At 46.7% G+C, this 26,883-nt stretch overlaps 1 protein-coding gene across 1 annotated transcript; it reads right to left on the reverse strand.

Moving 5' to 3' along the window:
* Nucleotides 1–12,480: 12,480 nt before the first annotated feature.
* LOC140899101 (olfactory receptor 52E8-like) lies at nt 12,481–13,470 on the reverse strand. The gene has a single exon (XM_073313998.1). The coding sequence runs from the start codon at nt 13,468–13,470 to the stop codon at nt 12,481–12,483; it is 990 nt and encodes a 329-aa protein (XP_073170099.1).
* Between the last annotated feature and the right edge of the window lie 13,413 nt (nt 13,471–26,883).

The raw sequence follows: 26,883 nt of genomic DNA on the forward strand, positions 1-26,883 counted from the left end.
GAGAAAGGTGACTATATGACCATAACAAGGTTTAAAAGAGAACTGGGACTATAACAGGGTTTAAAAGAGACCTGGATAAATTCATGGAGGTTAAGCGCATTTATGGATATTAGCTAGGATGGGTAAGGAATGGTGTCCTTAGCCTCTATTTGTCAGAGGGGGGTGATGGATGGCAGGAGAGAAATCACTTGATCGTTACCTCTTAGGTTCACTCACTCCAGGGCATCTGGCATTGCCACTGTCGGTAGACAGGATACTGGGCTGGATGGACCTTTGGCCTGACCCAGTACGACCATTCTTATGTTCTTAAGGTAAGTGAGGAGAGAAACGAACACTTTCTGCAGGCACACAGGGCTATCACTAAGGCATCAGAAATCAGTAATTCTCATCAGTAACTGTCATCATACTGTGTAACACCTTTCATTGAAGGATCTTCAAAACACCAAGTAAAGGAAAGTCACTATGAACATATAGTCACTATACTGATAGGTAAACTGAGGTAAAGGAAGACTGACTTGGTGAAGGTCACACAGAGAATGACAGACAGAACCCAGGACTCTTGACTTCCCTGCTCTAACCATGGTCTCTCCATTAGTAACTGAGCACATGACAAGAAGGAAATGGACTCACAGTCTAGCAGGGCTTGTTTTTTAGGTGGGTGTGACGGACTTGCCCAGGATGCAACCTGGAAAGGGCGTATCACCGAGCCCTCTGCATACCAACCTGGGCTCTCTTTCACACTTTGAGGATGTGACAAGCTGCTATCCTCTCCAGGTTTGGACTCTTACAGCCAGACACATCTCCACCCAGCTGCAGTTACATGAATGTTTTCACTAGGCACTCATGTACCAACAATAGAGCGGCTAAAGCCAATTTCCTGCCTGCCCGCCCCCACCCCCAGAGCTCCCCAGGCGAGGAACCCAGAGCTGTACTGTCTTACCCTGGTCAGAAGCCCAGAGACTGTACATTTATTACCCAGTCCACCCCTCCCTCAATGTGGAGAGGACAATACACTAGCCCCTGTTCCTGAGCACATTTCCCTTTTGCATTTCAAACAACACACTGTTTTAGATAAAAAATATATATATATATATAAAACCAAGTTATTAACTGCAGAAGGATAGATTTTAAGTGATTATAAGTAATAAGTGTACAGATCAAAGGAGATGACCTAAGAAATAAAGGAAAATGACTATCTGAGTTCTATAAACTTGACAGGATTTGAATCACACAGTGTGTCACTCTGATGGTACAAACAGTCCACCTGTCCTCCATGCAAAAGCTAGAAATGCCTTCAGCCTGGGACCAAATCCCCAGTTTGGTCCTTCTTCCTAAGGTTTTTCCAGGTGTTGAGTTATGCGGGGGAGTGAGGCCAAGCAATTTTGTTACTTCCACCTTTTATGGCTTCTGTCATTCGCAGGGACCTTCATTTTTCCAAGCAGAAGCCCCAGCACAATTACCAGAAATGCACAGACACAAATGGAGTCCAGTGTCACATGAGTTGCTCATATGCCCTCACATGCTTTCAGAATTTTTGGCACAAAAATGAGACATGCATACAAATAGGGTAATCATATTCAGCAAATCATAACTTTTTCACTGATACCATTGATACCTGTTGCTTTGGGGGCACAGAATGTCACACCTCCCCCCTTAGTTTACTGCAGAAGTGTTAGTCACTGACTAGGTTGGAGGGAGTGTGCCCAAGGCCTTCTTTAGGTTTGGAATATACAATGCCCAAGTGTTGCAAACCTTGGAGTGTGATCCACATGTGTTTTTATAAAGCTCTGTGTGCCTTCTATTTGTCACTCGAAAACCTGTCTTTGTAAATGTGCAGGATTGTCAACCGTTGTGTTTTTGCAACAGGTGATAACTCAATACAGATAGTCATCAATGCCATGAAGTGGTTTGCCTCAGTTTCCCCTTCCACACAGCAAACCAGGTTTATTATGCTTTCCCTGCCGTAACAAACTTTGAGACTGTTTAGAGGTGTTAGCTGAGAAACAGTATTCCCATAGGGCTTCTTTTTTACTACATGTAGCTTATTACAACTTTTGATAGGATTTACCATCAGTGTCAAATTCTTTGTTATCAGGTTCACCATTAGCAACAAACATTGGATGAGGCTTTCTTCCAGCAACTCACGGAAGTTACTAGATGGCAGGCCCTGGTTCTCATGGGAGACTTCAATCACCCTGATATCTGCTGGAAGAGCAATACAGCAGTGCACAGACAATCCAGGAAGATTTTGAAAAATGTAGGGGACAATTTCCTGGTGCAGGTGCTGGAGGAACCAAGTAGGGGCAGAGCTCTTCTTAACCTGCTGCTCACAAACCGGGAAGAATTAGTAGGGGAAGCAAAAGTGGATGGGAACCTGGGAGGCAGTGACCATGAGATGGTCGAGTTCAGGATCCTGACACAGGGAAGAAAGGAGAGCAGCAGAATACGGACCCTGGACTTCAGAAAAGCAGACTTTGACAACCTCAGGGAACTAATGGGCAGGATCCCCTGGGAGAATAACATGAGGGGGAAAGGAGTCCAGGAGAGCTGGCTGTATTTTAAAGAATCCTAATTGAGGTTACAGGGACAAACCATCCCGATGTATAGAAAGACTAGTAAATAGGGCAGGCGACCAGCTTGGCTTAACAGTGAAATCCTTGCTGACCTTAAACACAAAAAAGAAGCTTACAAGAAGTGGAAGATTGGGCAAATGACCAGGGAAGAGTATAAAAATATTGCTCGGGGATGCAGGAGTGAAATCAGGAAGGCCAAATCACACCTGGAGTTGCAGCTAGCAAGAGATGTTAAGAGTAACAAGAAGGGTTTCTTCAGGTATGTTAGCAACAAGAAGAAAGTCAAGGAAAGTGTGGGCCCCTTACTGAATGAGGGAGGCATCCTAGTGACAGGGGATGTGGAAAAAGCTAACGTACTCAGTGCTTTTTTTGCCTCTGTCTTCAGGTACAAGGTCAGCTCCCAGACTACTGCACTGGGCAGCACAGCATGGGGAGGAGGTGACCAGCCCTCTATGGAGAAAGAAGTGGTTCCGGACTATTTAGAAAAGCTGGACGAGCAGAAGTCCATGGGGCCGGATGCGCTGCATCCGAGAGTGCTAAAGGAGTTGGCGGATGTGATTGCAGAGCCATTGGCCATTATCTTTGAAAACTCATGGCGATTGGGGGAAGTCCCGGAAGACTGGAAAAAGGCTAATGTAGTGCCCATCTTTAAAAAAGGGAAGAAGGAGGATCCTGGGAACTACAGGCCAGTCAGCCTTACCTCAGTCCCTGGAAAAACCATGGAGCAGGTCCTCAAGGAATCAATTCTGAAGCACTTAGAGGAGGGGAAAGTGATCAGGAACAGTCAGCATGGATTCACCAAAAGCAAGTCATGCCTGACTAATCTAATTGCCTTCTATGATGAGATCACTGGCTCTGTGGATGAGGGAAAAGCAGTGGACGTGTTGTTCCTTGACTTTAGCAAAGCTTTTGACACGGTCTCCCACAGTATTCTTGCCAGCAAGTTAAAGAAGTATGGGTTGGATGAATGGACTATAAGGTGGATAGAAAGTTGGCTAGATTGTCGGACTCAACGGGTAGTAATCAATGGCTCCATGTCTAATTGGCAGCCGGTATCAAGTGGAGTGCCCAAGGGTCGGTCCTGGGGCCGTTTTTGTTCGATATCTTCATAAATGATCTGGAGGATGGTGTGGATTGCACCCTCAGCAAGTTTGCAGATGACACTAAACTGGGAGGAGAGGTAGATATGCTGGAGGGTAGGGACAGGATACAGAGGGCCCTAGACAAATTGGAGGATTGGGCCAAAAGAAATCTGATGAGGTTCAACAAGGACAAGTGCAGAGTCCTGCACTTAGGATAGAAGAATACCATGCACCGCTACAGTCGAGGGACCGAATGGCTAGTCAGCAGTTCTGCAGAAACGGACCTAGGGATTACAGTGGACGAGAAGCTGGACATGAGTCAACAGTGTGCCCTTGTTGCCAAGAAGGCCAATGGCATTTTGGGATGTATAAGTAGGGGAATTGCCAGCAGATTGAGGGATGTGTTTGTCCCCCTCTATTCGACATTGGTGAGGCCTCATCTGGAGCACTGTGTCCAGTTTTGGGCCCCACACTACAAGAAGGATGTGGAAAAATTGGATAGCGTCCAGCGGAGGGCAACAAAAATGATTAGGGGACTGGAACACATGGAGGAGAGGCTGAGGGAACTGGGATTGTTTGCGGAAGAGAAGAAGGAGGGGGGAGTTGATAGCTGCTTTCAACTACTTGAAAGAGGGCTCCAAAGAGGATGGCTCTAGACTGTTCTCAGTGGTAGCTGATGACAGAACAAGGAGTAATGGTCTGAAGCTGCAGTGGGGGAAGTTTAGGTTGGATATTAGGAAAAACATTTTCATTAGGAGGGTGGTGAAACACTGGAATGTGTTACCTAGGGAGGTGGTGGTATCTCCTTCCTTCGAAGTTTTTAAGGTCAAGCTTGAGAAAGTCGTGGCTGGGATGATTTAGTTGGGGATTGGTCCTGCGTTGAGCAGGGGGTTGGAATAGATGACCTCCCTTCCAACCCTGATATTCTAGGATTCTATGATTGCATCACGAGATGTAACAATAACTCTGGATTTGGGTACCCGCCGTCCCACTTTTCTCTATCCATGAGAGGTCAGTTGTGTGACTGCTCATCTCCGGCAGGTCACTTAAACAGTTCCCTCTCAAAGCCGGAGCCACAGGTTGGGTGCCTGGGAGCCCAGATGCTGAATCAGCCATTCTGTCCTGGGCATCGTCCCACATATGATCAGTGAGGAGACATTCCTGTACTCCCACTATTCTTCCCCCATGTTCCTCCTCTGGCCCCCCACTCTAGGACACATACCCCTGTGCTCTCTAGAGTGGGAGCTATCCCCTGTTCATGCGTGAAGAACTAACAGCTAACAGCCTGGACAGATGTCTCAGTGGCAGGCTCCAAACCCCTCTTCCTTTCTCAGGTGGCCTTGCCTCCTGCTGTTTTGTTAAAGGAACCCATAACCACCTCTTCAGTAGTTTCTATGATTCTATCAGCCTTCTCTGGGCTCCTGTAGTGGGGTGAGCACCCCACTCCGGCCCTGAAGGGGTTAAAACAGCCCTGGGAGAGGGCTGCCCTTGGGAGCCAATAGTAAAAGCAGCCCTGCAGAGGGCTGCGGCTTGAAAAAAGGAGTGAACGCAGCAAACCTCATTGATTGGAGAAGTAGCCACAGCTGTGGCCAGCTCAATCCGGGCCCAGCTGGCCCTTAGAAGAGGGCTGTGAGCTGGGAGGAGATCCTCTCTCTCTAGACTGGAGGGAGAAGTACCTGGCTACCTGAGAGAAAGGGTACCTGAGGCAGAGTAGTGCTGGGGAAAGGCAAAAGGAGCTCCAGACTGGCAACTCCCCAGGCTGCAGGCCTTGAGCAAGGCCTATGGAGGTATTGGGGCTGCAGAGGGGTAGCCCAGGAAGAGGCAGAGGCAGCTGGTCCCAATCTCCTTGCCAGTGATGAATGGCCTTTACAGACTGCAGTTTGGCCCAGTGAGAGGGGGCTAGATGATGACTGGCAGTAGCCACTGAGGCAAGGTGGGGATAGAGGGTTGGGGGGTTCCCCTGGGAGGGGAAACCCAGAGTGAGGGGGTACTGCTGGGGGAAGCACCTTGATGTTATAGGGCACCGGAGTCCAGGAGATACATGGAGCCTGAGGCAGGTGTGACACTGACCAGAAGGAGGTGAGCTGCAAAGAGCTAATTCCCAGGATGACCAGCACGAGGTGCCGCACCAGTGAATCTTTGCTTCACTACAGCTCCCCTCTGGAACACATTTTCCTGTGCTCCCTAGCATTGGGTTTGCCCCTTGTTTAGCTTCAACATTGACATATTTTCCCTAAGGCAACGCTGTCTTCAGCTACCGGCCTGGAGCTGGTCTCAACCACCCCCACCCCTGGAAACATGCAGCTTCCCTCTCTTGTAGAGGAATCAAGGAGACCTCTCATTCTTTGAGCAGTTCCTGGGACTTTCCCCTTTCCCTCTGAAGTCCCAGCAGAAAGCACCTTCTTGCCTGAGCAACATGGAAGAAATCATTGCAAATTAGCATATCAACAGGATTATCGTCTACTACCCCCACTGATAATACAGCTTCCAAACCTTTGGTTTCTATGTGCACTTTAACCAAAGGCAAAAGGATTTTGTAACGGCAGAAATTTTATTTTATTATTTTGCGATCTGGCCGGTCAGTATGTCTCCTTGTTGAAGTATACCTCTCCTAACCACTGACATTTCTGCCCCTGTATCTTCCCACCCAAGTTGTTCCCTGCCATTAATGCTGACAGCCTATAAGTGCTTCATGCCTAGTTGTCCTTTCATAATGTGCTGGCTCGACTAGATGTGAACGACCATGTGGGAGTTACCAGAGGAACAGACACATTTGAAATACAGGTACAGAGTAAATATTCATATCTTCAGATACAAAAATGAGACATGCACACAAATGGGATAATCATATTCAGCAAACCATAGCTTTTGCACTGACACCTCACATGACATAGTTTGTACAAGATTTGGGGCAACTATATAACAGTGGTGAATATGGGGGTTCCAGGGTGTTGCTTTGGGGTACAGCGTGTCACAGCAATATATCTATCAAACTAGAGCTCTCAGACGTCTACTTTTATGTTTCAATATAAGCCATACATCCATGTCCTGAAAAAGACAACATTCTGTTCTGTACTACAGGAGAAAAGCAAGCCATGGTTCAGAGCAAAGGAAACGGAAAGAGTGTTTTCCCAGCTACCCATCACATGTGCAATATGTGACCCCCTGAAAGTGTCCACCTCACTTTCATTGTTCAGCGAGTGTCTCCTGCACTTTCTGTTTGTCAGACCTCAGCCTCATACACATTACTGGAGACACAGACCTTTTGCCACAGTATCTGGGGAGCCGTTCGTCCCACCAGGCATCATCATTATCTTCATGGCAAATCCCAAAGGAATGTAGCCTCCTTGCAAACCGAGTGCTGCCCCGATTAATCTCTGGGAAGGTGTTTAAGGGGAGCAGGTTGTATATTCACGCAGTGGCAGGTCTGTTGTGCCACCTAAACTTTTGGCACCCAGGTGATCACTGGCCATATCATGATATTCCTTGGTATGCCCACTTCAGAATATGCTGGTCTTTCACTCTAGCTATGTGTCCCCAGCAAGAAAGCTGCCAAGACTGGCACAACGCTGATGGGAGCGGTTGTGGGTTCAAGAATTCCTCACGCCTGTTCTTGTGCTGCTGATCTTGATACGGAGCAGCTGCTGGAGACTGTGAGCAATGAAAACATCAGCCTGGAGTTCCTCAGCCCCCCACATTTTGCTTCCATCCACTGGAGCTGGGGTACCCATGGTTCTATAGATCTCTAGCTTTGTAGCAAGCCTGCGGCCATGACATCCCCACAAATGCTGTACTGTAAGAGAGGAGCCCCCACATCTTTCTAGCAGCATCCAGCCCTACCTAAGAAGCTGCCTTCTGCCCAGAAATCCCTCTAGACAGGTTAATACGGAGCTGGTTGCAGTTGCGGGCTGCTTGATGGTAATGATGAAGGACTTAGCGTTATGTGGATTAATAACCAGACTAATGCGCACTGCTTCATGCCCAGCCAGATCAGTGCTCAGCCGCAGCAGTTCACAGTGCTACACCTGCTATTTCCACTGAAGTGGATGGACTTACAGAGCCTTGAGTGTTTGTAACTGGCACGTAGGGTGGGATGCGCATTAGAGAGAGTGAGATGGGACGAAATCCATGAGAACAGGGTCTCCCTGCCTCTTCCATTCTGCGGAGCACTTTCCAAGGGAGAGACTGTCAGGGTTCCCCCACACACACACTCGGAACTCTGGGGAACAGATGTGGGGACCCACATGAAAGACCTGCTAAGCTTATATTCTACCAGCTTAGGTTAAAACTTCCCAAAGGCACAAATTCCTTTCCTTGTCCTTGGATGGTATTGCTGCCACCACCGAGTGATTTAATCAAAAACTCAGGGAAGGATCATTTGGAATCCCTATTCCCCCAAAATATCCCCCCAAGTCCCTTCACCCCCTTTCCTGGGGAGGCTTGAGAATAATAGACCAACTAATTGCCTTAGTAATGTGTGCACAGACTAGACCCTTTGTCTTCAGGACACTGAAATTTATCAGGTTTTTAAAAGAAGAACTTTATTATAAAGAAAAAAGTAAAAAAATTACACCTGCAAAATCCAGAGGGAAAGTAACTTTACAGGGTAATAAAAAGATTTCAAAGAAAGAGGATTCCCCTCCAGCTTCATCTTCACAGTTACAAAAACAGGAATCAAACCTCCTCGGTAGCATAAAAGATTTCTCAGTTGAAATCCCGGACGATTCACCACTTGTAACACCAACAGACGCTGGTCGTCAGTGGGCGGGATCTAACCTTGGACCTTTGGAGCTTAGTACATGAGCCTCTACCACATGAGGTAAAAGCCAACTGCCTATTAGTTAAGGCTGTCAAGCAGACTCATTTTATCTCTCTCTTTAAGTGGTCTCGGTGCCACTAGATGGGACAGAACACCACACCCAGGAGGCGTGTGGGTTATTCAGAGAGCTGCATGCCAAGCACCAGGGCCCAGAGATGAGATTTGGCTTCGCTCCCCCAGACTCTCCAATTCCTTCAACACACCTTCCCAGAGCCCCTCCCCCCCGCCTTGGGCAAACTCTGTTTTCAGTTTCCTTCTTTCAGGGCACAGGATCGTTAAAGCAAACAGATCCAGGCTTTCCAAAAGGGGTTGCTAAACCAATTCCTCTACTTTACACAGCACAAGAGATACCCGGATCCAGTTAAACACAGTACCACACTTGTACACTATTCCCACCTCAGTGTCCTCACTGCCCTGGAGCATTCTTTGGGATTTCGTCAGAGACCTCTAAGGTGTCCAGAGGCCACCTCCTGGCTTCTCCTCCATCTGGAGTCTGTCTCTCTGCTGCAGCCATAGCTCTGAAACCAAAGAGTCCCCTCTGCCACCATTGTGCCTCTCTCCTGCCCCAGCTTCTTCTGACTCATCCAATCTCTGTGTTTGTAAAGGCCTGGACCAAGACTGCCTCTCTCTGGTCCCTCTTCTGGGGAGGTTCCATTCCTTCCAAGCCCACCCCTCAGCAGAGAAGCTGGAGAAAACGGATTTTATCTAAAATGCAGTTACTCCTTTCTTCCGTCCGCCCAAGCCTCCTGCCTCTGAGCACAAGGAGCATGAGTGAAGAGTACAGTAAAAGCCCCAAGACGTAAGGATAGAGATGGTTCCTACAATCAAATGTGAGTAAATAGGTGTGACATGGTCAGAAAGGGTTATGCAACTAGCATGCTAATTGACCAAAATTCAACCTTTAAAGACATATTAGAGAAGTATATAAATGGTCATTACGGCCAATTCTCATAAATAGCAACATAGCCATGCGAAATAGACTTGAGCTTTGAAATGCAAACCTGTACTGTTAGAGAATTAGAGGTGTCAGGGTTCCCTCCCCTCTCTGAATTCTGGGGTACAGATACGGGGATCTGCATGAAAGACCCCCTAAGCTTATTTCTACCAGCTTATTTTAAAAACTTCCCCAAGGCATGATTTCTTCCTTGCCCTTGGTATCACTGCCACCACCAAGTGATTTAAACAAATGTTCAGGGAGGGCCACTTAGAGCCCCAAAAATATCCCCCCAAACTCCTACACCCCCTTTCCTGGGGAGGCTTGAGAATAATATCCTAACCAATTGGTTACAAAGTGAGCCCAGCCCTAAACCCCTGGGTCTTTAGGACACTGAAAATCAATCAGGTTCTTAAAAGAAGAATTTTATTTTTAAAAAAAGGTAAAAGAATCACCTTGGTAAAATCAGGATGGAAGGTAACTTTACAGGGTAACAAAAGATTTAAAACACAGAGGAATTCCCTCTAGGCAACTTTAAAGTTACAAAAACAGGAATAAACCTCCCTCTAGCACAGGAAAAAGTCACAAGCTCAAACAAATGATAACCTAATGCACCTCACCTTGCTTACTTACACTTTTTGTAGTATGAGAGACTTGTTTCAGGATGGTCTGCAGGAGAAGGAGTTTTCTGCCTGGCCCCTCTTAGTCCCAGGAGAGAGCACACAAACAAATAGCCCAAACAAAGCCTCCCCACCCCCAGATTTGAAAGTATCTTCTTTCCCCATTGGTCCTTTTGGTCAGGTGCCAACCAGGTTACTTGAGCTTCTTAACCCCTTACAGGTAAAGGAGGAATTCTAGGCTACCCTTAGTTGTATGGTTATGACAAGAGGTAATCCTAATTGTATGTTTTTATTTATATCTTGTTAGATGTTAACCATGTAAACAGATGGTTCCTGTCTGTTGGTATATCTGTTGATTCAAAGATCAAAAGAAAATAGTAACATTGAAATTAAACTTGGGTGTAATAATTTCATTGTCTAGACTTCTATTTGATGTTTGTAGTTATCTACCAATGTGCGCTTAATGGATAATTACCTTACACTGATGAATGGAAGAGTTACCAGTGTATTCACAGGAAATAGGTAATTCTATTTCAAAGCAACAATTCTTCATTATCATAGCCTGCAAATGGTCCTTAAAAGAATACTTGGGTCCTGATCCTGTCATCTCAAATCCACTTAAGTTTTGTCAGGAGAAGCTCAAGTCACAAGGCTGAGGTCTACAGTTCCATTCTGGATCACCCTGATACTGAACATTGGACTGCAAGCTAAGGATTAATTCTGAAAGAACTCTTTGCAACTCTAAAGCTCACCATCTCGACCATGAAACTGACTTAAGAATTCTATTCATATCTCTATGTATAACGATGTCCAGTTACCGCAGAGCGGAGGGATGCACTGGGTCATTAACTGGGGCCGCCTCCTACTCCAACCCGCACGCAGGCTCCTTGTCAGGCTGCAGCATCTCCCGTCCCATCCCCAGAGCAGAGGGAGCCCAACTGTGGGGGCTGGGTGGGAGGAGGAGATTGTGATGGGATGTACCTCTGGGAGAAGCCTGGAAGCTGTTGGAACCACTGTGCCACCAAACCATTCAGCTGGGTTGGCCTCTTCCCCTGCTCTGCTGGTGACACACAGCCAGCCCCTCCGGGCCCTGTTCTCACCCAACACGACAGCAGGTGTTGCCACACACTCAACTAAGTTACCTGAGTGCTTTACCTAAGCTACTCATGGACCATCAGCCAATATCCCAGCTCTCCAGCCTTGCACCCCTCCTGGAGCATAGACTCAGAATTACACCGTCTTGCACAACACAGAGATGTGTACGGTGCAAGCTCATTAATTAGACTCCCCCCCTCGATGGGGGAAGATACGCACCTTTCTTTGCTAACGGAGCTAAGAGTCCCAAACACTTCACTCAAAAACACACTAGGTAAGATGAAACATAAATCAGGTTTATTAATTACAGAAGGATAGATGCTAAATGATTATAAGTGATAAAAAACAGATCAAGGCAGGTTACTCAGGAAATGAAACAAACTTGCAGCATAAGGCTAGTGCATGCTTGATAGGATTTGAATCAGCAATATCTCACCCTGACTGATGATACAAGCAGGCTTACAGATTCCTGAGGAACAGGCTGTACCTGCTTTGATCCCCTGCCCAATTCAAACTCCTTTGTCTTCCTGAGCTTCTTGCAGCTGTTGAGTTGTGGGGCAGTGAAGACAAGAGATGATTTCACTCCACACCTTTTATAGTTTCTTCCAGTTTTCTGAAAAGTCTGTGTATGTGACGTGCGGGGTCCACCCCCATTGGCCAAACATTCTCCGTTGTCTCTGTACTCACTCTGCGGAGGCTTTCTTATGCAGACTTCCTGTGCTAGTGGATTCTTCCCTCGATGAGTGTTTATGACAGCAATTAACACTGTCTAGCTAATCCTTTGACATACCTGAAAGGCTGGTTTTGGGTGTTTCCAGCCTCGTATCAAAAGTTAGGAACTCACACAAAGCATGATTTCATTACTTCATATACCCAAGGAGATATTAATGTTAAGCAGATTAAGCCCTTTAGAATAATAGCTCACAGGACATACTTTGTACAAAACGTACCATAATTACATCACCGTAGTAAATATAGAGTGCTTTGGAGTACAGAGTGTCACAAGGACGATCCAGAGAGTTACAGGAGGTGGGGAGGAGAGGAGAGAGTGAGGGGCAGGGCCTTGAGGGGAAGACGCAGAGCAGGGGCGTAACCTGGGGGAAGATGCATGGTACATGGGTGGGGGCTTATGCTTCCAGTTACCAGGAATTAGAAAGGCGGCAACCCTCAGAGTTGCACATAGTCAGATTCCCCATTTGTCACACTGACACAGCACAGTAAAGTGAGGAAAGGGTTTCAGGTCTCTTTGGCTGGCCAGTCAGTGATTCAGGGAAGAGAACCCAGCACCATGTCACCAGCCAGTACTGCATGGAGCTCAGTCTGAGAGCCAGATAACCAGGAGAAAGCTTTATGACCCTTAATGAGTAAAGAGCTGGAGCAGACTATCCCGAATCTGTTGGCTCCTCACCCCATAGATGATGGGGTTTAACATGGGGGGCACCAGGAGATACATGTTGTTCATGAGAACGTGGAAATGCAGGGCCATATTGTGCCCAAACCGTTCTGTGAGGGCGGAGAAGAGATGTGGGATGTAAGAGCCTAAGATGACACAGAGGTGGGAGCCACAGGTCCCAAAAGTCTTGAGGCGGGCGTCCTTTGTTGGGAGGCTGAAGATGGCCCTGAGGATCTGGATATAGGACACAGCGATACAAAACACATCCACACCGGTCACCAAGAATGCCACAGCGAGGCTGTAGTAACTACTGATGCGGATGTCGGCGCAAGCCAGCTTCACCACAGCTATGTGCTTGCAGTATGTGTAGGGAATGATGTTGGTTCTGCAATATGGCCACCTCCTCGCCAGGAAGAGATAGGGCAATACGAGCATGATGCCACGCAGCACCACGGCCAGGCCAATTTTGGCCACCACAGGGTTTGTCAGAGTGGTGGAATGTCTCAGGGGATCACAGATGGCCACGTAGCGATCAAAAGCCATGGCCACAAGGATCCCAGAATGCATAGCAGAGAAGCTGAGAAGGCAGAACATCTGGGTGAGGCAGGCGCCGAAATTGATCTCCCTGGAATTGAACCAGAAGATGCTCAGCATTTTGGGTAGGACGGCCGTAGACGGGACCACATCGGCGACGACCAGCATGCAGAGGAAATAGTACATGGGCCCATGGAGGCTTGGCTCCCTCTTCACGATGAACAGGATTGTGAAGTTCCCCAAGATGGCTATGACATAGATCGCACAGAAAGGGATGGAGATCCAGATATGGGCTGCCTCCAGGCCAGGAATGCCCAGCAGGATGAAGGTGGAAGGGTTGGTAAAGTCTGTTGAGTTGGAATCTGACATGGAGTAGGAGAGAAGGTTTCCAACGCTGAGGCAGAATGGTGTTTCCTGCATGTACCGTGCGTCCCCCTGACTTCCTGTATGTGCCCAGGGTCTAGGGTGATGGTCGCAGGAGAAATGCCTGGATGGAAAGAAAATGTTAATATTAGACACTACATACACAGCTCGAGGCTTGTCTCATGGATGGAGCAGGTTGGTCACTCTTCACACACTGAAAAATGACATTTTAATGATTAAGATAAATGAATTATGAACAATTGACCCTACTAATGTCAGTTCCATATTTTATGGTGCTCCTTTCGTCAATAATTCCTACACATCGTGGTATGGGAAACATTAATAGGCACCAGCACGAAACACGAGTGGATGCTGGTTTTCCCTCATTGTTCCTTAGGCCTTATCTGCACTGCCAAGTTTTTTTGCCAAGAGGCAGCATTTGGTGAAGAAATAGTGGAGGTGTAAACACTACAAATCCGCTTTTGAAGACAGAACTCCTCAGTTTCAGTGACGTAATAAAGGCACCTTAACGAGAGGTGTAAGGGTTTGCAACAATGATTTCTTTTAAGGCTTTTTCGTCATTGACCAAAGTTTCAGCAAAAAAAATCTGCCAATTTACACATAGGCTCAATACAATGAAACCCAGGCTACAGAGTCCATGCTGTAGGGGGTTTCCCATTCACCTAGTTATTGAAAATCTGAGAGTGGGAAAAAAACACCTTTGCCAAGACATGTGCCAGGGGAAACATCCCAACTAGAACACACCTCAGGGAAAAGACTTGGGCATCATTGATAGCAGCTCCATTGATAGCATTGATATCATTGATATCATTGATAGCAGCTCCATTGATAGCAGCGGTAGTGGCCACAACAAAGACAATGTTCAGATTCGTAAGGAATGGTATGGAGAATATCCTGCTCTGGAGATGCACTCACTTTTGCTCACCCAGCCTCTATAAAGGATGTAGCAGATAGAAAGGGGATTTCCCAGGCAGGCTGTGAGAATCGGGGAGGCTGGCGTATGCGGAAAGACTGAAAAGTCTGGGACTGGTTAGTTTAGAGAAGAGACAATTAAGGGGCATACGATAGAGGAGAACAAAATAAAGAATGGAACTGATTACATTGATATGGACAAACAGAGAACAGCTCCCAGCCAGTAATAGCTATCTACAGATACCCTTCAAAAGGGCCAATTCCCCAAAGATAAGGCAAATGATCAGCAAAACTGAGAGGGAGGAAAAATGTAGACAGAAAAATGGGAATGAAAAATGGAACTTCTTTAAGAAGAGTTTATGAGAGATCTAAAAAGCCATGATTCCACAATCAAGAAAGTAGAGAACTTTGGTTAAAAACCCAGTTCAGTAGCAAAGTGAAGGCAGCAACTGGGGGGGGAGGGAAGCAATATATAACAAATGGGGGAAAGGGAAAATAGATAGCAAGCCATAGAAATTGGAAGTTATGAAAATAGATACAGGATGTTACAGACATTGGGGGAAATCCATGCTTTGCAGGGCTAAGGATAACAAAAAGGAAGTTATTAATTATCTTAAGAAGAAAAGAAACCCTCGAAAATGTGTAGGCCAATTCCAAGAGGGAGAAAGGAAACTTGTTAATGTTGGAGAAAAGGGAGATGTGTTCAAGAAATTGTTTTGTTCTGCATTTGGAAAGGAGCAGTATCAAGTACTCAGATCACACACGGTCATGAAACACTTTCCAGTCCATTAGCAGTCAAAGAGGATGTTAAACGGCATCTACAGTAGAACCTCAGAGTTACAAAAACCAGAGTTACGAACTGACCGATCACCAAACTTCTCATTCCAAATCAAAAGTAGGCAGTCGGGCAGCAACAGACCCCCCCCCCCGACCCCTTACCCCCCCTAAAAAAATCTAGGAGTCTAATTAATGCCAGTCAACAATATGGTTTTATGGAAACAGGTCTTGTCAAATAAATACGATTTCATCCTTTCATGAGAGTACACATTTGGTTGATCAAGGGAACCATACAGATGCAACAGACTTCGATTTCTCTGAGGCATTTGATTTAGTCGGGGAAAACATTCAGTTAACATAATGAACAATATACGTCACTAGAGCACATGTTAAATGGAGTAAAAACGAGCTCACTGACAGATCTCAGAAAGCAGTTGTGAGTGGGCCATTGCCAGGAAAAGGGGTTGTTTCTCATGGGGTTCTGCAGGGATCAGGTCTAGGCCCGGTGCGATTCAGTATTTTCATCAATCATCTGGAAACAAATAGAAAATGATTGCAGGTAAAATCTACGGACGACCCAAAGATTGGCAGAGTGGTTACAGTGAGGCAGTCAGGGCAGGCCTAGCGATTGATCTACAGTGTTTGTTGAGTTGGGCCCATGCAAACAAAATGTTTTAATACAGTCAAATGCAAAGTGATCCTCTCGGAACATGGAATGCAGGCCCCACAACCATGCTGTGGCACAGTATTATGGAACGCAGGGATGCTGAAAAGGATTTAGGGGTCATTGTGGACAACCAGCTTATCACAAGCTCCCAATGCAATGCTGTGGCCAAAATGGCTCACGCGATCCTTGGATTCATAAACGGGGGAGTGGTGAGTTGGAGCAGGGGAAGGGTTTTATCTCTGGACATGGCATTGATTAAACTGACTGTGTCCAGTTCTTCAGTCCCCATTTCAAAAAGGATGTTGAAAAACTGGAGAGGGTGCAGAAAAAAACCACAAAAATGTTTGGAGACTGGAGAAAATGCCTGACAGAGAAAGAGATTTAAAGAGCTTCATCTATTTATCTCATCTAAAAAGACAATCAAGCAGAGCCTTCCATGGGGAGAAAACCATGGGAACTAAGGGGCTCTGTAATCTAGTTTAGAAAGGCAGAGGAAGACCCAATGGCTGGAAGCTGAAGCCAGACAAATTCCACTCGGAATTATGGGCCAAATGATCAGCACTCGGGGTGATTAATCATTGGGACAAACTGCAAAGGGAAGTGGTGGATTCTCTAACTCCCCATGTCTGCAGATCCAGACTGGATGCTTTTCTGGAAGATCTGCTTGAGGTTTTGTCTACACTTAAAACACTACTGAGGCACTGCAAAGTGCTTCAGTGTAGACACGACTTACAGGGATGGTCTGTGTATTCCCGTCAGTGAGTATAATTCACCTCCCCGAGAGGTGGCAGCGAGTGGATGAGTTGTTCCACCGACCTCATTCTCTCTACATCGGGTTAGGTTGATATAGCGACAGCTCTCAGGGGGTGTGGATTCTTTTGCTGTTGCAAAAAAAGCAAATGCAATTTTGGGTTGCATTAACAGAGGCATAGCATGCAAGTCATGGTAGGTGATTGTACCTCTCTACTCAGCACTGGTTAGGTGCTGTGTGCAATTTTGGTCACCGCTGTCTAGAAAGGATGTAGAGAAACTGGTAAGGATCCAGAGATGAGTGACAAAGATGATCCAAGGGATGGCATGCAAACCGTGCGCAAAGGCTGAAGGAAGTGGGTGTGTTTAGTTGAAAAAAGATTAAGGAGGGACATGAGAGTGGTCTTCAAGTATTTGAAAGGCTGCCATAAAAAAGATGGAGAAAAATTGTCCTTTTGAGACAAAGGGCAAGACAAAAGGCAATTGGTTCAGAGTGCAGCAGAGCCGATTTAGATTCAATTTCAGGAAAAACTCCCTAACTATAAGAACAGCAGGACAACGGAACAGTCACCTAGGCAGGTTGTGGAAGCTCCTTCACTGAAGGTTTTCTAAGGAGGCTGGAGCCATCTGTCTTGGATGGTTTAGATACAACAAATCCTACATCTTGGCAGAGGGTTGGACTAGCTGACCCTTGAAGGTCCCCTGTGGCTCTAGGATTGTACAATGTAAAATCCTAGTGTCGACTAGGTCTTAGTCAAACACAAGTTTTGGAGTTCAATACAGGGGTAACTTGGCTTAAATTTAACGGCTTTTGTTCTACTGGAATTCAGACAGAATGATCTAATTGTCCCTTCTGATCTTAAACCCTATGAATCTATGGATAAAGAAATTAAGTCAAGCATTTATATTTACTCTGTCTCATAACACAGGAACAAGGGAACATTCAAGTACATTGAAAGTCTGAATATATAACATTGAGAAAGAAAAATTGTTTACCTAATCCATATTTGGCCTGTGGAACTCCTTGCCACACACATTATTGGAGCAAAGAGCATAGCTGAATGGGATTCACAAATGGATTGGGCATTGTAGGTGGTGCTGGTGACACCATAGTTAGTTAATGCTGTCTGACACATTCAATTAGGAGACCTCATTTTCAGTTGGTTATAATTTTGCCAAATTTTAACCATTTGGACTGAAATTTCCCACACTGGGTTTCTGCTTCTAGCTGAATTGTTTTTGAAAGTTTCAGACCTAAGAGTTCAGCCAAGTTCTCAAATGAAGCCAGGAGAAAAGCGGTCTTGCCCATGTTGAAAAATTCATATAATTATTCCAGTGAGGAGCCCTACCCCCTCCATGATTTCCATCACAAAGTCAGGTGAGAGCCATCCCCGTTAACAGCCAGAGCCCTGAAATGCAAGAGGAGGAGGGAGAGTCCCTGTGCATTAGCTCACACACAGCTGGCTCCTGAGGTCTTTACTCAATTCTTACTCCAAGGGGAGTTTTGCTTCTGTGGGGCCTGAGAACGTATGGGCCAGGGACTCAGAATTTGGCCTTGTATTCTACATCTACTGAAACCTTTCATTCTGAAGCATCCCCTGTGCCACTGAAATGCAGCCATCTCGGGGCTAGAGCCCATCAGCAAGGGGCAGAGCAAAGGGGACATTTTGGCCAGTGATATTGGAGCAAACTCATCCCCTGTGGCAAAGGTCCCAGCATGTTTAATGGTTGTGCAGAGCGGAAAGGACCACAGACCTATTCTCTGTTCCATAACGCCCACATTGCACTGGGTTTGTCAAGCAAGTGAGCTCCTCAGCAAGAGATGGGTACCTGTGAATTCTGAGCCAGACGTGTCTTCCCTGGGAATCCTCTGCAGACAGCCGTGTTCCACACCTCTCTCACCCCAGCATCTGCAGCAGCGTCCAACGCTGAGAGCCGACCTGGGGTGTGCACCGTTTATAATCTAGCTGTGCACATTCCCAGGGGGGGTCACTCAGCCTCTAGGAGAGAAGTGGCATCTGGATGCAAATAGGCTGGAAACCGTAGACACTCTAGCCAATGTCTCTCTTTCAGTGTCTGTGCTTCTGAGTTCTTTATCCAGGTTTAGAAGTAAACAGTCATTAAGGAACGTTCCCAAAGGGAGATGAGAACTCTTGGGCTCTCCACTGAGTCAGAGAGAAATTGGCTGCTCTGTGTATTTGTGTATATTTAAAAAGTAGAGTTGATTAAGAAGAAAACTAGGGGTAATGGGCAGCTCTCCAGAGGGTCTGATACCCTGTAAATGCCCAGTATTAATGGTTAGATAGTAGACAGAGAAATCTGGAGAAAGGTGACTATATGACTATAACAAGGTTTAAAAGAGAACTGGGACTATAACAGGGTTTAAAAGAGACCTGGATAAATTCATGGAGGTTAAGCGCATTTATGGATATTAGCTAGGATGGGTAAGGAATGGTGTCCTTAGCCTCTATTTGTCAGAGGGGGGTGATGGATGGCAGGAGAGAAATCACTTGATCGTTACCTCTTAGGTTCACTCACCCCAGGGCATCTGGCATTGCCACTGTCGGTAGACAGGATACTGGGCTGGATGGACCTTTGGTCTGACCCAGTACGACCATTCTTATGTTCTTAAGGTAAGTGAGGAGAGAAACGAACACTTTCTGCAGGCACACAGGGCTATCACTAAGGCATCAGAAATCAGTAATTCTCATCAGTAACTGTCATCATACTGTGTAACACCTTTCATTGAAGGATCTTCAAAACACCAAGTAAAGGAAAGTCACTATGAACATATAGTCATTATACTGATAGGTAAACTGAGGCAAAGGAAGACTGACTTGGTGAAGGTCACACAGAGAATGACAGACAGAACCCAGGACTCTTGACTTCCCTGCTCTAACCATGGTCTCTCCATTAGTAACTGAGCACATGACAAGAAGGAAATGGACTCACAGTCTAGCAGGGCTTGTTTTTTAGGTGGGTGTGACGGACTTGCCCAGGATGCAACCTGGAAAGGGCGTATCACCGAGCCCTCTGCATACCAACCTGGGCTCCCTTTCACACTTTGAGGATGTGACAAGCTGCTATCCTCTCCAGGTTTGGACTCTTACAGCCAGACACAGCCAGACACATCTCCACCCAGCTGCAGTTACATGAATGTTTTCACTAGGCACTCATGTACCAACAATAGAGCGGCTAAAGCCAATTTCCTGCCTGCCCGCCCCCACCCCCAGAGCTCCCCAGGCGAGGAACCCAGAGCTGTACTGTCTTACCCTGGTCAGAAGCCCAGAGACTGTACATTTATTACCCAGTCCACCCCTCCCTCAATGTGGAGAGGACAATACACTAGCCCCTGTTCCTGAGCACATTTCCCTTTTGCATTTCAAACAACACACAGTTTTAGATAAAAAAAAATATGTAAAACCGAGTTATTAACTGCAGAAGGATAGATTTTAAGTAATTATAAGTAATAAGTGTACAGATCAAAGGAGATGACCTAAGAAATAAAGCAAAATGACAATCTGAGTTCTATAAACTTGACAGGATTTGAATCACACAGTGTGTCACTCTGATGGTACAAACAGTCCACCTGTCCTCCATGCAAAAGTTAGAAATGCCTTCAGCCTGGGACCAAATCCCCAGTTTGGTCCTTCTTCCTAAGGTTTTTCCAGGTGTTGAGTTATGCGGGGGAGTGAGGCCAAGCATTTTTGTTACTTCCACCTTTTATGGCTTCTGTCATTCGGAGGGACCTTCATTTTTCCAAGCAGAAGCCCCCAGCACAATTACCAGAAACGCACAGGCACAAATGGAGTCCAGTGTCACATGAGCTGCTCATATGCCCTCACATGCTTTCAGAATTTTTGGCACAAAAATGAGACATGCATACAAATAGGGTAATCATATTCAGCAAATCATAACTTTTTCACTGATACCATTGATACCTGTTCCTTTGGGGGCACAGAATGTCACACCTCCCCCCTTAGTTTACTGCAGAAGTGTTAGTCACTGACTAGGTTGGAGGGAGTGTGCCCAAGGCCTTCTTAAGGTTTGGAACATACAATGCCCAAGCGTTGCAAACCTTGGAGTGTGATCCACATGTGTTTTTACAAAGTTCTGTGTGCCTTCTATTTGTCACTTGAAAACCTGTCTTTGTAAATGTGCAGGATTGTCAACCGTTGTGTTTTTGCAACAGGTGATAATACAGATAGTCATCAATGCCATGAAGTGGTTTGCCTCAGTTTCCTCTTCCACACAGCAGACCAGGTTTATTATGCTTTCCCAGCCGTAACAAGCTTTGAGACTGTTTAGAGGTGTTAGCTGAGAAACAGTATTCCCATAGGGCTTCTTTTTTACTACATGTAGCTTATTACAACTTTTGATAGGATTTACCATCAGTGTCAAATTCTTTGTTATCAGATTCACCATTAGCAACAAACATTGGATGAGGCTTTCTTCCAGCAACTCACGGAAGTTACTAGATGGCAGGCCCTGGTTCTCATGGGAGACTTCAATCACCCTGATATCTGCTGGAAGAGCAATACAGCGGTGCACAGACAATCCAGGAAGTTTTTGGAAAGTGTAGGGGACAATTTCCTGGTGCAGGTGCTGGAGAAACCAAGTAGGGGCAGAGCTCTTCTTAACCTGCTGCTCACAAACCGGGAAGAATTAGTAGGGGAAGCAAAAGTGGATGGGAACCTGGGAGGCAGTGACCATGAGATGGTCGAGTTCAGGATCCTGACACAGGGAAGAAAGGAGAGCAGCAGAATACGGACCCTGGACTTCAGAAAAGCAGACTTTGACAACCTCAGGGAACTAATGGGCAGGATCCCCTGGGAGAATAACATGAGGGGGAAAGGAGTCCAGGAGAGCTGGCTGTATTTTAAAGAATCCTAATTGAGGTTACAGGGACAAACCATCCCGATGTATAGAAAGACTAGTAAATAGGGCAGGCGACCAGCTTGGCTTAACAGTGAAATCCTTGCTGACCTTAAACACAAAAAAGAAGCTTACAAGAAGTGGAAGATTGGGCAAATGACCAGGGAAGAGTATAAAAATATTGCTCGGGGATGCAGGAGTGAAATCAGGAAGGCCAAATCACACCTGGAGTTGCAGCTAGCAAGAGATGTTAAGAGTAACAAGAAGGGTTTCTTCAGGTATGTTAGCAACAAGAAGAAAGTCAAGGAAAGTGTGGGCCCCTTACTGAATGAGGGAGGCAACCTAGTGACAGGGGATGTGGAAAAAGCTAATGTACTCAGTGCTTTTTTTGCCTCTGTCTTCAGGTACAAGGTCAGCTCCCAGACTACTGCACTGGGCAGCACAGCATGGGGAGGAGGTGACCAGCCCTCTATGGAGAAAGAAGTGGTTCCGGACTATTTAGAAAAGCTGGACGAGCAGAAGTCCATGGGGCCGGATGCGCTGCATCCGAGAGTGCTAAAGGAGTTGGCGGATGTGATTGCAGAGCCATTGGCCATTATCTTTGAAAACTCATGGCGATTGGGGGAAGTCCCGGAAGACTGGAAAAAGGCTAATGTAGTGCCCATCTTTAAAAAAGGGAAGAAGGAGGATCCTGGGAACTACAGGCCAGTCAGCCTTACCTCAGTCCCTGGAAAAACCATGGAGCAGGTCCTCAAGGAATCAATTCTGAAGCACTTAGAGGAGGGAAAAGTGATCAGGAACAGCCAGCATGGATTCACCAAAAGCAATTCATGCCTGACTAATCTAATTGCCTTCTATGATGAGATCACTGGCTCTGTGGATGAGGGGAAAGCAGTGGACGTGTTGTTCCTTGACTTTAGCAAAGCTTTTGACACGGTCTCCCACAGTATTCTTGCCAGCAAGTTAAAGAAGTATGGGCTGGATGAATGGACTATAAGGTGGGTAGAAAGTTGGCTAGATTGTCGGACTCAACGGGTAGTAATCAATGGCTCCATGTCTAGTTGGCAGCCGGTATCAAGTGGAGTGCCCAAGGGTCGGTCCTGGGGCCGGTTTTGTTCAATATCTTCATAAATGATCTGGAGGATGGTGTGGATTGCACCCTCAGCAAGTTTGCAGAAGACAGAGTCCTGCACTTAGGATAGAAGAAGCCAATGCACCGCTACAGACTAGGGAACGAATGGCTAGGCAGCAGTTCTGCAGAAAAGGACCTAGGGGTTACAGTGGACTAGAAGCTGGATATGAGTCAACAGTTTGCCCTTGTTGCCAAGAAGGCCAATGGCATTTTGGGATGTATAAGTAGGGGCATTGCCAGCAGATCGAGGGATGTGATCGTCCCCCTCTATTCGACATTGGTGAGGCCTCATCTGGAGCACTGTGTCCAGTTTTGGGCCCCACACTACAAGAAGGATGTGGAAAAATTGGATAGCGTCCAGCGGAGGGCAACAAAAATGATTAGGGGACTGGAACACATGACTTACGAGGAGAGGCTGAGGGAACTGGGATTGTTTGCGGAAGAGAAGAAGGAGGGGGGAGTTGATAGCTGCTTTCAACTACTTGAAAGGGGGCTCCAAAGAGGATGGCTCTAGACTGTTCTCAGTGGTAGCTGATGACAGAACAAGGAGTAATGGTCTGAAGTTGCAGTGGGGGAAGTTTAGGTTGGATATTAGGAAAAACTTTTTCATTAGGAGGGTGGCGAAACACTGGAATGCATTACCTAGGGAGGTGGTGGTATCTCCTTCCTTCGAAGTTTTTAAGGTCAAGCTTGAGAAAGTCGTGGCTGGGATGATTTAGTTGGGGATTGGTCCTGCTTTGAGCAGGGGGTTGGAATAGATGACCTCCCTTCCAACCCTGATATTCTAGGATTCTATGATTGCATCACGAGATGTAACAATAACTCTGGATTTGGGTACCCGCCGTCCCACTTTTCTCTATCCATGAGAAGTCAGTTGTGTGACTGCTCATCTCCAGCAGGTCACTTAAACAGTTCCCTCTCAATGCCAGAGCCACAGGTTGAGTGCCTGGGAGCACAGATGCTGAATCAGCCATTCTGTCCTCGGCATCATCCCCCATGTGATCAGTGAGGAGACATTCCTGTACTCCCACTATTCTTCCCCCATGTTTCTCCTCTGGCCCCCCACTCTAGGACACATACCCCTGTGCTCTCTAGAGTGGGAGCTATCCCCTGTTCATGCGTGAAGGACTAACAGCTAACAGCCTGGACAGATGTCTCAGTGGCAGGCTCCAAACCCCTCTCCCTTTCTCAGGTGGCCTTGCCTCCTGCTGTTTTGTTAAAGGAACCCATAACCACCTCTTCAGTAGTTTCTATGATTCTATCAGCCTTCTCTGGGCTCCTGTAGTGGGGTGAGCACCCCGCTCCGGCCCTGAAGGGGTTAAAACAGCCCTGGGAGAGGGCTGCCCTTGGGAGCCAATAGTAAAAGCAGCCCTGCAGAGGGCTGCGGCTTGAAAAAAGGAGTGAACGCAGCAAACCTCATTGATTGGAGAAGTAGCCACAGCTGTGGCCAGCTCAATCCGGGCCCAGCTGGCCCTTAGAAGAGGGCTGTGGGCCAGGAGCTGGGAGGAGACCCTCTCTCTTCAGCCTGGAGGGAGAAGGATCTGGCTACCTGAGAGAAAGGGTACCTGAGGCAGAGTAGAGCTGGGGAAAGGCAAAAGGAGCTGGGGAGCTCCAGCCTGGCAACTCCCCAGGCTGCAGGCCTTGAGCAAGGCCTATGGAGGTATGGAGGCTGCAGAGGGGCAGCCCAGGAATAGGCAGAGGCAGCTGGTCCCAAACTTCTTGCCAATGATGAGCGGCCTTTACAGACTGCAGTTTGGCCCAGTGAGAGGGGGCTAGATGATGACTGGCAGTAGCCACTGTGGTAAGGTGGGGATAGAGGGTTGGGAGGTTCCCCTTGGAGGAAGGGGGTACTGCTCGAGGCAGAACCCTGACATTAAAGGGCACCGGGGTCCAGGAGGTACATGGGGCCTGATGCAGGCGAGAAACTGGCCAGAAAGAGGCGCTCCGAAGCTGCAAAGAGCTAATTCTCAGGACCACCAGCACAATGTGCCGCACCAGTGAATCTTTCCTTCACTACAGCTGCCCTCTGGAACCCATCTCCCTGTGCTCCCTAGCATTGGGTTTGCCCCTTGTTTAGCTTCAACACTGACATTTTTTTCCCTTAGGCAACACTGTCCTTAGCTACAGAGCAGGAGCTGGTCTCAACCACCCCCACCCCTGGAAACATGCAGCTTCCCCCGCTTGCAGAGGAATCAAGGAGACCTCTCCTTTTTTTGAGCAGTTCCTGGGACTTTCCCCTTTCCCTCTGAGGTCCCAACAAAGCACCTTCTTGCTGAAGGTGGACACTCTAACAGCCTGAGCTACATGGAAGAAATCATTGACAATTAGCTTATCAATAGGATCATTGTCTACTACCCCCACTGATAATACAGCTTCCAAACCTTCGGTTTCTGTGTGCACTTTAGCCAAAGGCAAAAGGATTTTGTAAGAGCAAAATAATAAAAGTTCTGCCATCTGTCCTGTCAGTATGTTTCCTTTTGCAGTATACCTCTCCTAACCACTGAAATTTCTGCCCCTGTATCTTCCCACCCAAGATGTTCCCTGCTATTAATGCTGACAGCCTTTAAGTGCTTCATGTCTAGTTCAGCAGAGGCTAATTTTAGAAACCTTATGATAAATGACAGGTGCCCAAGGGGTTTCTGTGCTCAGAATCGCAGCATTCACATGGGCTACCTGCTGCCTGCTTTCTTTGAGCACAGGGCATTTATTCCTCAGGTGATCAGTGAAATTACAATGATAGCACCTCCTGGACTCTTCCATTTTCACAGGAGATTAGGGTTGGGGATTAGAAGAATGGGGTAAAATGGGACCATGCTTCCCACCAAGTGTAAACCCTCCGTCTGTAGTTTATTCACAATAGATGCTTGTGTCTGCTCAAAGTCATCAGCTAGAGAAGCCATCTCATCCACAGTTTTCACCTTTTTGTCCCATAGACACTGTTTCACATCATCTTTACCTGTGTTTAAAAAGTGTCCTGAGAAACAAGTTCAAACATTCCTTCAAACCTTGTAACACCTGTGCTCCTTACCCACTTTCCCATCTAGCCCGGGGCAGTAGCCTGACCAGTGTAAGTTTATTTTCCACTCCATCCCTCCCTCAATGTGGAGAGGACAATGCACCAGCCCCCGTTCCTGAGCAGATTTCCCTTTACACTTCAAACAACAACTATTTTAGCTAAAAAATATTAAAATGATTTATTTACTACAGAAAGTGATTGTAACTAAGAAGTGTACAGCTCAAAGTAGATAAGCTAAAAAATAAAGCAAAATCACAATCTGAGTACTATAAATTAGAATCAAGCAGTATCTCACCCTGATGGGACAATCTTCCATACACAGGCCAGGATTTCTCCTTTCCAGTCTGGGACCACCTCCCCAGTCAAAATCTTTTCCCTCCAGCCATGTCTTGTGGTGTTTAATTGTGGGGGGAGTGTGGCTAAGTGATGATGTCACTTCCCCATTTTATAGCTTCTGCCATGGTCAGGGAACTTCATTGTTCCAAACAAAGCCCCCAGCACTGTCAGTGGGAAAGTACAGGCACAAGATGGAGTCCAGTGTCACATGACCTGGTCATATGTCCTTGCATCCTTCAGTGAGTCATCACAGTGGCCATTACCCACATTCTGGCCAGACATCTACAGGGAACTCCACCAGGTGGGGAGAAGCTTCTTCCATGACCCATGGTGTGCTCATTGATGGGCCATCAACTTGAATAGTCCTTTCATAATGTGCTGGCTCGACTAGATGTAAACTACCATGTGGGAGTTACCACAGGAGCAATCACATTTGAACTACAGGTACATGGTCGACATACTTGTAGAATGTGTGGGTGGAGCCTGGGGAGGACATGGGAAAGAGTTCTGAATGTGCTGAAGGGGAGGGCGGGCACCCATCTGCTCAGTCTGGAGCATCAGAAGGGACTGCAGCATGGTGGTTTCCCACTCCAAAACTTTTATCAGCCTCTCCATTGCATCCCTAGTGTATGCCTCATTTTCTTTTCTTTCCTGCTTCTCGCTTTCCCTCCACTGCCTGAATTCCGTCCTGTCTGAATCAGAGTTCTGCAGCACCTCCCAGAACATATCTTCCTTGCTCTGTCTTGAGCGCTTTCTTATCTGGCGGAGACACTCGGCTGGAGTGGAGGGGGTGCCTCCTTTCGAGGACATATCCGGTGAAGCACAAGTAACAATAAACAAAAACATTATTGTTAACTATATGTAAAGCATTCAAATGCTACATTAAAATACAGTGCTGGTAACACACCTATCCCTTTCCCGCTGACCCTTGACAAGCACACATGCTTGTCAAGGGCCCTACCATCAATAAAACCCTAAGCCCGC

Source organism: Lepidochelys kempii, chromosome 1 (assembly GCF_965140265.1).
Source record: "Lepidochelys kempii isolate rLepKem1 chromosome 1, rLepKem1.hap2, whole genome shotgun sequence".
NCBI lineage: Eukaryota > Metazoa > Chordata > Testudines > Cheloniidae > Lepidochelys > Lepidochelys kempii.